This window comes from Engraulis encrasicolus, chromosome 9, assembly GCF_034702125.1.
Source record: "Engraulis encrasicolus isolate BLACKSEA-1 chromosome 9, IST_EnEncr_1.0, whole genome shotgun sequence".
Taxonomy (NCBI): Eukaryota; Metazoa; Chordata; class Actinopteri; order Clupeiformes; family Engraulidae; genus Engraulis; species Engraulis encrasicolus.
This window is the reverse complement of record NC_085865.1, coordinates 50645978-50658477: the sequence shown is the minus strand read 5'-3', so window position 1 is coordinate 50658477 and position 12500 is coordinate 50645978. Positions and strand designations below refer to the sequence as shown.

Genomic DNA, 12500 nt, shown 5'->3' with positions numbered 1-12500 from the left:
GCTCTGGAGGGGGGGGGGGTCAGACATGCGTTCGTACGTACGAATGGCACCCAAGCACTCAAGCCAGAGAAACAAGGGGGCTTCTGATACTGTAGCCACAATACCAGGCCCAAGGGGGGGGGCCCGGCATCACCAACCCAGGGCATGGACCAGACTATAGGCCCCAAGCTCAGTTCAGGGAGGCCAAAACCAGCTCTGACCCCCAAGAACAGGGCCCAGGGACCCAGAGACAGAACCGGCCCAGGGCCCAAACCAAGACTGGCACCGGGCCGGACCAGCCCAGAGAGTAGCCCAAATCAGAGCCCAACACCAGGGAAGCCAGGACTTCTTTTCCCACCCTCCCTCCCTCCCGGACGAAAGTATTATTGCTGATGATTAACCCCACGGTGTTATTGTCATAGAAGAAGAAGAAGAAGAAGAAGAAGAAGAAGAAGAATGCAAACGGTCAGTAACTGTGGTAGTACAGAGGCAGTGGTTGCTATAGCCTACAAACACACACACGCACACGCACACACACACACGCACACCAAGACAGATACACACACACACATACACATACTGATACTAAACGAAACATCACCAGTATTGTTTATAGGGCCTTTACATATATGTGGTTACAAAAGAAAAGTAATAAAACACACCCACTAGCTTTGATTCGTTAAGGAAAATGAAAACAGCACATGGAAAAAAAAGTCTTGACTTCCCCGGCGAGAAGAAAAATACTTTTGTCAATTCTACTTGACAAATGGGACAAGGCAGAATGACTTGGATATCGTTAACTTGTTGATTTTTTTTCACATTTTCTTTTTTTTTAATCTAATTTCTTGTACTGATGTTATTCTCAGTACACACCCTGGGGCGGTGAAGAAAGAAATCAGCCTTTTTTTTTACAGAAACCACCGCAGTTGTTTAGTTCGATTTTAGATGCCAAAATATAAACCTGCCAAATTGTGACCTAAAATAAGTCAACTGAAGATTCTGTATTTTTCCGCTGTGAGAAGGCGAGCGTCTGTGACTTGGGGCCTTTTTATTTTCTCTTTTACAACAAAATGCCTTCAAAATACTGCGCTCTTCCGGTTCAGTATAGTGCATTTCCACAATGAAGGGTGACCACACAGCGAAGAGCAGATTCACATTACGCAAACACACACGCACACACGTACGCAAACACACACACACACACACACACACGCACACACACATAATACACACATAAATGTATAAAACGCGGCATCAACCTACGGATGCATCAACTACTGTGAAAAACATATGTGTGCATGTGATCATTAAAGTCACAGTGTTAACAAAAATAGACAAAGATACGAGACGCTCTTTCCCCAGCTTTGGATACATCCATCCTCATCGGTTCTCCACCACACACAGCAAGCATCAGAGAGAGGGGGGGAAGGGGGGCACAGAACAGCAAAAAAGAGTTATTGGCGCATTGAGTGCAGTTGGACTTCCTTGTCTTGCTATGCAATTTTTGGATCAACAACAATAGTCTAGTACCTTCACCAACAAAGAAACAACACCCAGGAGATTTTTGTTTTTTCTTTTTTCACATCACAAACATTTGCAAAAGAGGCACAGAAAATACAGTTTTACTCGACAAGCACAATGGAGAGAGATTTCTGTAAAACATCTTTTTCAAATCTCGAAAGACTACAAGGTATCACACCTTTAATGCAATACAAAAATACTTTTTTCAATGTCAAAGTGCCTCTTTTGGCTCTTGCGGAGCTGCGGAGAGCGTCAACGCCGCGTCTTCCCAATAGGGATGCGGCTTTGCTCCAGCTCCGGTTTTTTTCTTTTTCTCAAAAACAAAAAAAAGACTTTCAGCACACTAACAGCTGTATAATACACTCCTCTCATCACTGCATACGTCTTGCGTGATTCAACTTTACAAAAACCATTTTTTTCACATAAAAAACAGCAACTCATTGAACATGATCTTCAAGTGTATCCCTTTCAATCTCTTACGCCACTAAACCCACGCCCCGGACACCGGTCAGCAAGAACAACAACACTAAAACACAACGTGACAACAGCACAACACATCTTCACGCTCGGTCTCTCTCACGGCTAAACATTGTTCCTCTTTCAAACAATCACCTTGCTTTCTCTTTCTCGCGGCTAATGTGTTCTCTTACGTTGGGCTAACAGACCGGAGTGTTTTGCCGAAGGGAGGGGGGGGTTAAACGATTCTGTACGTCCGCAAACTCAACACCACTGATCATTCTTGCAAAATAAACACTCGCAAAAATGGAGACGTCTTAGGCCAAGCATGAGATGAAGTCGGATTAAAATGCAAATCAAAAGAGACGACAGAGGCGTGTGCAAACAGAGGAGAGGGAGGAGGTAGCGCAAATAAGATGACTTGGAAAGACAAAAGTAAAAACCTCAGCATCAACACGTTTCAGTAGGATTAAAAAAAAGACCTATTTTGGTAAGAAATGCACAACACAAATATAAAAACAAACCGAAAAAAAAAGAGAAAAACAAAAAGAAGAGAACAACCTGCCATCTTAGGACCGCCGGTACATACGCCCGGCCGCCCGTAACAAAATCCCAGAGTCTCTACCTCACTTCCTGCTTCGCACTCAGTAGAATAGAATGTCATCAACATATACAAAATCACACCAAGCACATGAGGTCACAGAAATGAGGTATTTCAAGTAAAAATGTGATAAAAAAAACAAAACAACGTAAGACAAAACGGAAAAACAACAACAACAACAACAACAAAAACAAAGAAAAAAGTGAAGACAATGCCAAAAAGCGCACGCTTTATAGGCGGGATGCCAGACAAATTCTCCAACATGCCCACTTTGTTCCCTGTTCGGACGCACAGTGAAATGACACATGTCTTTAATCTTCACAATCACATTTGATTCGCTTTTTTTTTTTCAATCTCAATATATCACAAGTGGACACACTTGATGTTAACATCACCACAGCTTCTAATTAACATCCGAGAAACCACAGTTCAAGCATCTTCACGCATCACCTCACTGATGCAGACGAGAGAAGAGACACGTACGTACGTAGTAAGTACATACAGACATACATACACGCACAGACATACACAGACGGATTACACACACGCACACACATACATACATACATACATACAAACACGTACACACACAAGCCAGGGTTCGAGTTGAAGTGTTGGGGGGGTGGTGTGTGGTGTGTGTGTGGTTTGTGAGTCTCGTTGGGAGCCTCATGGCTGCAGGTTTTTTTCTATACAGGTACAATGAAACAGAAGAACTGTAGAAGACGACAGGTGCGAATTGCGGAGATATGCTGCTGGATTAAGGTGAGAAGCTCGGCCAATGGCAGACAGAGCGTAGGAGCATCGTCTTTGTCCTAGTGACTACAATACACTGAATATGAGAAGAGACGTACTGAATGAGAGTGTGTGTGTGTTTGTGTGTGTGTATGAGTGTGAATATTGTGGTGAGGTGTGTGTGTGTTTGTGCGTGTGTGTGTGCGTGCGTGTGCGTGTGCGTGTGTGTGTGTGTGTGTGTGTGTGTGTTTCTTTGTGTGATGTGTGGATCCATACACACGTATTGAGAGAGATATACACAGAAAAATCTTCCAGTCCCCAACACACAAAGTGCTGCTTAACTGTGAAGTAGCCTACTACACATGTCCATTTACTTGTCATGACTCGTTTTTATCCCTGAAACAATCTTTACGCTCTTTTTTTTAACTAATAATCTTCTTCGCAACTTGATTTGGTGATACCGGTGGGGGGAGGGGGGTCAAAGGACAGTCTTTTTCCCACCAGTAAGTGCCAAATGCAGCCAACTCTGGTACACAGGTAATGGTGACACCCACCACACACCTGAACCGAGTGGCCGCTCCATACAATCCCAACTGATTTAGAACTTTCTTGCTTGCTTGGCATGGGTTGGTTTTTTTCCGTCCATACTTTCTTTCTTTACCGCACACCCGTTCCGTTTGCTTGTTTATTCATTTACTTATTTATTATTGTTTATGTTGATTTCCCCTCCCCCCTTCTCAACCCAAATGCCTGTGGGTTGTAGTTGGAGGGGGGAGGCTGTGAATGTTAGCCTGACTAGCACATTCACACATACACACATTTACGCAAACACACACGCACGCACGCACACACGCATACACACTGTGTGAGCTGAACATGAGCGTCCTGGGTGGAAGAACTAGAGAGAAGTTACTGTACACCACACATCGATGGTACACAAAACCCACCAAAGACACGAGTACAAAAACCAAAACAAAACAAACAAACAAACAACCCCCCCCCCCCCCCCTCAGTCTATCTCCAGCCTTCTCGTTAGCCAGCCCTTAAACCCTGTTAAGCTGGATTGGATTGACCACGACACTCAAATCACTCACACAGTCCCACACACACACACACACGCGCGCATTACTCCACCCTCCCCTATCCCCCTCCCCCCCTTGCGTTGTTGGGTGGCTGAGGCAGTGAGGGTAGTTGTGTGTTGGTGCATTGGACCAACCACAACTCTCTTTTTTTCTATCACAATCACACACACATGCACATGTTCAGGCATACTCCACCCCTCCCCTATCCCCTGTCCCCCCTTGCGTCAACGGTGTGGGGTGGGGTGGAGGGGTCAGGGAGCAGGCTGGGCGTGTGTGGTGGTGGTGGTGGAGGGGATGGGTGACGGGGATGGGGTGGTTGTTGTAGTGTGCGGGGCCGTCCGGCCGCGTCACACGTAGCACAGGTACAGGTAGGTCTTCTCGATGCGCCAGTCGGCGGGCACGTCCTCGGGCTTGTGGTTCTTCATGTGCTTCTGCATGGAGCTGAGGCTGGGGCAGTACTCCTGGCAGATGGTGCACTGGTACGGGGAGGCGCCGTTGTGGGTGCGCAGGTGCTTGATCATGGCCGAGTAGTCGCGCGAGCGCTGGTGACACAGCTTGCACTCGAACGGCTTCTCTCCTGCGGGATGGTGAACGGGGACGGGAGCGGTGGTGGAGGAAGAGGGAGAGAGGAGAAGGGAGGAGAGGAGAGGAGAGGAGAGGAGAGGCAGAGGAGAGGCAGAGGAGAGGCAGAGGAAGTGGAAGTGGAGGAGAAGGGAGTGGTGGTAGAGGAAGCAGAAGTGGAGTGGAGAGGAGAGGAGAGAAGAGAAGAGAAGAGAAGAGAAGAGAAGAGAAGAGAAGAGAAGAGAAGAGAAGAGAAGAGAAGAGAAGAGAAGAGAAGAGGAGAGGAGAGGAGAGGAGAGGAGAGGAGAGAAGAGGGTGGAAGGATAGGGGGGGGGGAGAAGAAAAATACAGAATATACATTATTGCCATATTTGTATAAATTTTCTCATTGGCCTCACTGTAGAAAAAAAACGTGTGAGGTGAGCACTTTAGAATTCTACACACAGCATTCAGTTAAATCACATCACTGTATGAAATGTAGATATGAAGATACACAGACACAGAATGCACACGGCAGTTTGAACACATGACAATCAATACTGACAGCAATATCATTACCCAAGAAGGACATTTGAATGACTCACTGTATGTGCGTGCATTTGATTTGGCATTAAACTTCAAAACTCTACATGAAAACTGGTCGGTGGTGTGATTGATATTTTCACGAGTGCTGAAAAGGCAAAACAAAATGAAAATACAGTAACTTTGGATCAATTTTTGCCTGCTTACGACCAAATGTAGACCGTTTTTCAGAGAAAAGACTCAGCACTCTGAAATGAATGAAATGTAAAATAACTCTGGATCAATGTTTGCCTGCTTTTGAAAACCAGATTAAATGAGGATTGCAGTTAATGTTAGCAGTTATTACTGTGTTCATATGTTCTATGGAAGATATGAATTGAATTTTATTATGTAGTCATTGATAATAGGGCACTGAGTGGTATGATAATGTTTCCCGGTTGAACAATTGAGTGAAACATTTATTTTCTGGCTGTGTCTCAGTCTTTTGCACTGTTTAACAATGTTTGTCAATATATTTTAACAACTATATTCGTAATTAATGAACACCTCTAAAGTACACTGTACCATCAGTGGTTCCCAACCGGGACCCCATTTTGGTGACAAAAATTAAAACATGACTGAGCTACATACAGTAATTTGTAGGCTATTAAACCTATACCTGTAGATATTCATGACATTCGTGAGTCATATTTATCAGTTTTCTTTTTTTCACACCTACAGTAGACATCTCAGGCAACCCCATATGGGGTACCAACCCCAGTGTTGAAAAACACTATAGTGACATTTTGCCATCACCCAGACTAGATTATGGGTTTAGTCTATGTAAAATATGTACGGTATGTGAAGTATACGTACGCAGGTATGTGGTTGATATTTAATGTTACAGTACAGGACATGTTGTTACAGTATACGCCCAGTTCCTCAAAAGCCACAGCAAAATCTTACCAGGAATCATACCAGGATCTTATCAGGAACTGTGAGTCTTACTAGGAACTGTACAATAAATGCATTGGTTGTCAAACCTGATATGCTTGAGAGAGAAGGAAAAAATGTGTGTGTGTGTGTGTGTGTGTGTGTGTGTGTGTGTGTGTGTGTGTGTGTGTGTGTGTGTGTGTGTGTGTGTGTGTGTGTGTGTGTGTGTGTGTGTGTGTGTGTGCGCGTGTGTGTGCGCGTGTGTGTGTGTGTGTGTGCGCGCGCGTGTGTGTGTGTGTGTGTGTGTGTGTGTGTGTGAGAGAGAGAGAGAGAGAGAGAGAGAGAGTATGTTTGTGTGTGAGAGAGAGAGTGTGTGTGTGTGTGTTGTGTGAGAGAGAGAGTGTGTGTGTGTGTGTGAGAGAGAGAGAGTGTGCGTGTGCGTTTAAGTGTGGAAGGGCACCCTGTTTAACACTCTGCTCACCTGTCGTGTTCAATGCTAACTGCCGTCTGTTCTCTGCGTGTATGTGTGGGTGGGTGTGTCAGCACGGACATGGTCACACATGCCAGATCAATGCTACTATAGTGTGTGTGTGTGTGTGTGTATGTGTGTGTGTGTGTGTGTGTGTGTGTGTGTGTGTGTGTGTGTGTGTGTGTGTGTGTGTGTGTGTGTGTGTGTGTGTGTGTGTGTGTGTGCGCGTGTGCGCATGTGCGCATGTGTGCATGTGTGTGCGCGCGTACGAGTGTGCATGTTTGATAATGTTTTCTTTGTAGAGAATACTGCATTCCATGTTTGTAGTCTCATACATTTTAGGAAAATTACATTAGCCGACGCTACATTACATAACTCAGCTGACAGTTTTTTTTTTTAAAACCAGAAGTGACTTACAGGGTTTTTGGTTAGAGTCCCTGAAGTCGTGTGGAGTTAGGTGCCTTGCTCAAGGGCACTTCAGTAGAGGGAGGAAGGGATTGATGGGTATTGAACCTGCACCCCTGTGATCTGCAGTGCCACTCCATAACCCAGTGGTTCCCAACCTTTTTTGGTACGGAACCGCATTTTGACATCCCAAATTTCTGACGGCCCCCATACACATCTTTTTCACGACCAAAGATTAAAACATGACTGACCTACATAAGTCGTAGGCTATTAAACATATAGACATTTATGACAGTCTAAGATTGTAAATGGTTTTTAAACAAATTATTGAATCGTTATGTTATATTAATTAGAAATATTTATCAGTGTTCTTTTTTCACACTTTCAGACATTTCAGGCGACCCCAAATGGGGTCCCGACCCCCGCGTTGAGAAACCCTGCCCTAACCATTACATCACGGCTTCCCCAGTGCATTTTCATGCACTGTATCCACCACTAACAGATATTGCAAGTGTGTGTGTAATTCCACGTTATCAATGGTGCACTGCCAGTGTATATCCCTACAGTATGCAGTGTGTGTGTGTGTGTGTGTGTGTGTGTGTGTGTGTGTGTGTGTGTGTGTGTGTGTGTGTGTGTGTGTGTGTGTGCGCGTGTGTGTGCGTGTGTGCGTGTGTGTGTGTGTGTGTATGTGTGTGTGTGTGTGTGTGTGTGTGTGTGTGTGTGTGTGTGTGTGTGTGTGTGTGTGTGTGTGTGTGTGTGTGTGTGTGTGTGTGTGTGTGTGTGTGTATGACTGGAAAACCAGTCTCTCATCCACACTCACACACGCACGCACGCACACAAAGCCCACACTGCTTCCAAGGCAATAGAAGAGCAGCAGCAAGGGGACGAGCAGAGAGAGGAGAGGAGAGAAAACAAAAGAGGCGTCACGCAGGCACACAGATTAGTGTGTCGAACAGAACGCCGCCACCTCCATCTCCACCTCCTCCTCCTCCTCTTTCTCCTTCTCCTCTTCCTCCTTCTCCTCTACCACCTACTCTTCTTTCTCCTCCACCATGTTCTCCTCCACCTCCTCCTCTTTTTCCTCCACCCCTCCTCCTCCATCTTCTCCTCCACCTCCTCCTCCTGCTCCCCTTTCTCCTCCACCAACACCACCTCTACAGCCACCACCACCACCCTCAGCGCTGTAAAGCAGGGTTGGTGAGCTGTGAATTGCAGAGCAAATATTGATCAGCCATCGACAGGCGTCTGCCAAAGCCAATGATTCATTCTCAGGAGGGGGTAAGGGTGAGGGGGGGTTGGTGGGATGTGGTGGGGGGGCCACTGGGCCTTTTGACTGCGGGGCTTGTCGCTGCTGCTTGTTATCTGGCGCTGAGCCCCGAACCAGGCGGCGCGCCGCAGACAAAACCAGGCCAATTATTTGACAGGCTAGCTGATAGCGGCGGCTTAACAGCTGGCCTCTATTGAAGGCCGCGCGGGGAGTGGTTAGCACGCCGTAATACCACCCTGTCTGCGCACACACACACACACACACACACACTATGCACTACACGGCCGTGTGCCTGCGCACATTCACGCACACACAGACACACACGTACCTGTACTTACACACACACACACACACAAACACACACACACACACTGCCTAACAGCGTCACACTGACTCGTAGACGACTGGCCAAATAAATGGAGGGGAAAAAGAACAGTAGATGAGAGGAGAGGAAAAAAGAAGAAAAGAAGAAATAAAAGAGAGAAAATGGGAGAGGGAGATGAGGATAGAGGAGAAAGGAAGCAAGAGAAGAGAAGAGAAGAGAAGAGAAGAGAAGAGAAGAGAAGAGAAGAGAAGAGAAGAGAAGAGAAGAGAAGAGAAGAGAAGAGAAGAGAAGGAGAGGACAAAACAGGAAAGAAGAAAATGAAAAGAAAAACTCAGCTGAGAGATGAGGTAGAGTGCGCGCGCGAGAGAGAGAGAGCGAGAGAGAGAGAGAGAGAGAGAGAGAGAGAGAGAGAGAGAGAGAGAGAGAGAGAGAGAGAGAGAGAGAACACTTGATTTTAACCGTTCCCTTTATAGAGTATCTTATTTATTATTTTGTAATGCATATTTACAACACTAAACAAAACCCTGAGGTAACGCTGTAAATACATCAGCAATGTGTGGTTGCATTCTATATTACACTGCATTTCATTATGTGAATTCACTGTAACGGGAACTGTTAAAACCATCTCTTGCAAATATATATACAAGAGAACAAGAGAACAGTAGAGAGAGAGATGAGAGCGAGGGCTTACATTATAGAAAGGAGGCGTTAGAAAGAGGAGTAGCGAATGAACAGAGACAGAGAAAGCGGAGAAGACAGTTGAAGGAGGGATATAGAGGTGGAGGTGAAGGAGAGAGATAGATACGGTAGAGATGAAGAGATGGTGATAAAGGGAGAGATAGCGAGGGAGGAGAAAAGGGAAAGAAGAGTCGGAAGCAGAGAAGGAGAGAAGAGAAGAGAAGAGAAGAGGAGAGGAGAGGAGAGGAGAGAAGAGAAGAGGAGAGGAGAGGAGAGGAGAGGAGATGAGAGTAGAGGAGAGGAGAGGAGAGAAGAGAAGAGAAGAGAAGAGAAGAGAAGAGAAGAGAGTGTACCTTGTGACTGGAACACATCAATCGATAGCCAACCCACAGGACACAGGCTGTTTGTTTGGCTGGAGATGCTTTATCTGCACTTGACTGCACTGGTACAGTCTAGGATGCTCTATCTTCTCTTGACTGAGATGGTCTCGTCGCAAATGGTCTATCTGCAGTTGACTAAGAAAACCTTTTTTCAAATGGTCTATCTGCAGTTGACTAAGAAAACCTTTTTTCAAATGGTCTATCTGCAGTTGACGAAGAAGGCCTTGTCTCAAGTGGTCTATCTGCACTTGAGTAAGCTGGTTTAGTCTGTGTTTCCATCTGTGCTTGATTGAGCTGCACTAGAAACGTGCTGTATCTTCTTTGCAGTGCGAATGCATTGTTAGATTTTCTATCTGCACTTGACTACACTGGTCTAGTCTCAAATGCTCTACTGGACTAAACTGCTCTAGTCTTCAATGCTGTAAATTTGCTCTGCATTTGACAGAGAGGGTCTAGTGTGAGAGGTGATATCAGCACTTCACTGACCACTATAACAGGGGTGTGGAACCGTTTTCATTCAAGGGGCCACTTCAAATTCCTTCAAGGGCCATAAAATTCCTCCGAGGGCCGTACTATGAAGACAAACCAGGATTTCCCCCAGCACTTTAGGTCTATATCGAAGGCAGCCACCTTTAAAACAGCCACGCATCTTCTTTAGGTTCCCTGAATATAACTTCATTTTATTGCAAATGTAATTTCCAAGATTCCTTTACCAAAAGTGTTTGGCGTCTGCGCCTTAACTTTGAATCGTGTGTTGCTTGGTGCGACTGCTCATCAAAAATAGTGATATTAAGACAGTCAAAAAAGAGGCGCACAAAAAAAGTGAGGCACACATAAGGCTTTCAAGTTCAAAATGTGTATTGTGGGTGACAAGTTACAAAAGAAGTCATCGGAAAAAACTGGAGCTCAGCTCACAGAATGGACCGTTTCCATAAAACCTTGAATATATGCTTTTATATCCTTTCCATACATTGCTAGTATGAATATTCACTTCAATGGGCAATACATGTATTTACCTTTCCAGTGATTTACAGACGTTTAGCAAAAAATATGGGGTCGTGAAAATGCTCTTATGTCTCAAATGGGGGTTCCAGCAAGAAACGTTTGGGAACTACTGGTCTATCCTGAGAGGCTCTACCTGTGTTTGATTTCATCAAGATCTCAAAGGGGCTGAAGGGAGACGAGACATCTCTGGAAAATAAGGCTGCACAATATATCGAAAATGTATCGTTATCGTGATATCAACGCTTGCAATACGCGTATCGCAAAAGTATTGCAAAGTATTGCAGAAGCAAATTAGGTGAAAAGGTAAAAAAAGGTATTAAAAAGGTTGACATTTTAAGTTGATGCTGTATATTAGCCATGTTTTTTCCTATTAAAAATAATGTTGGAAATAATACATTTCTCTCAGTTGTTTTATACATGATGAAGTGTAGAATGGCAGGGAGAGAGGGGAAAATATATGTAGGCCTATATATTAAATATCGCGAGTAATATCGATATCGCGGTATACAGTCATGTTATTGTGTATCGCTATTTTTCTAATATCTTGCAGCCCTACTGGAAAAGTCCAATATTTCAGTAGGACTATAGGAGGAGAAAGGTGTAAAAAAAAGTCGATTTCAGTTTTTCTACAGGTGCGCTAAGTTGAGGACGAGAGGACTAAGTTGAGGACGAGAGCGTTTTATCTGGTATGTGCTTTGAGTACTGCACAGCTATCTGCTCACCCCTTTCTACTTCAGTTTTTTTTTTTTGAGGGGGGGGGGCGTGTTGACTGGCTTCTTCTGAATTCTATTTAATTACACCACTCATGGGAAAAAGAAGTGCCTTGACACAAATACTTGGGCTATAACAGTATGCGTGTGTGTGTGTGTCTATGCTTTATAACGTACCTGTGTGTACTCTATAGTGTGTCTCCAGCTGCTGTTTGAGGCTGTTTGAGGCTATAACAGAGTGTGTGTGTGTGTGTGTGTGTGTGTGTGTGTGTGTGTGTGTGTGTGTGTGTGTGTGTGTGTGTGTGTGTGTGTGTGTGTGTGTGTGTGCGCGCGCTACACTGTACCTGTGTGTATTCTATAGTGCGTCTCAAGCTGGTGTTTGAGGCTGGATGAGGCCAAATATTATGTGATGTGTACTACAGAAGCCACAGATACAGACATCACCATGTGGAACCTACAAATGACACAGTTTTGGATCGCAAGATAATTGCACATTTTGTCCCCATTCCATTCAAGAATTGTTACTAAGAACTCTGTGTGTGTGTGTGTGTGTGTGTGTGTGTGTGTGTGTGTGTGTGTGTGTGTGTGTGTGTGTGTGTGTGTGTGTGTGTGTGTGTGTGTGTGTGTGTGTGTGTGTAAGGTACCTGTGTGTACTCTATAGTGCGTCTCCAGCTGGTGTTTGAGGCTGAACTTCTTGCCGCAGCCGTTGCACTCGTAGGGTTTCTCTCCCGTGTGAATGCGCTTGTGGCCCTTTAGCGTGTTCTCGTCACGGAAACAGCTCCCACAAAACTCACACTCGAACGGGTGGTCACCTGCTTGAGGAGGAGGAGGAGGAAGTGGAGGAGTAGGAGGAGGAGGAGCAAGAGGAAGAAGAGTTAATGATCATCATCATTAT

The 12500-nt window shown here is 45.1% G+C and overlaps 1 protein-coding gene across 2 annotated transcripts in view; it reads right to left on the bottom strand.

The window, feature by feature from the left end:
* Window positions 1–12500, bottom strand: part of zbtb16b (zinc finger and BTB domain containing 16b) — a 139427-nt gene that overhangs the window by 1039 nt on the left and 125888 nt on the right. Inside the window, exons 5-6 of one of the 2 annotated variants that reach the window (XM_063207335.1) lie at window positions 12250–12420; window positions 1–4948 (exon numbers count right to left, since the gene is read on the bottom strand). The exon at window positions 1–4948 is cut by the window's left edge and continues 1039 nt beyond it. In XM_063207335.1, coding sequence (XP_063063405.1) covers window positions 4719–4948; window positions 12250–12420 — 401 coding nt within the window. In that variant the 3' untranslated portion in view covers window positions 1–4718. The remainder of the gene's footprint in view (window positions 4949–12249; window positions 12421–12500) is intronic. The other variant, XM_063207336.1, reaches the window with a different exon arrangement.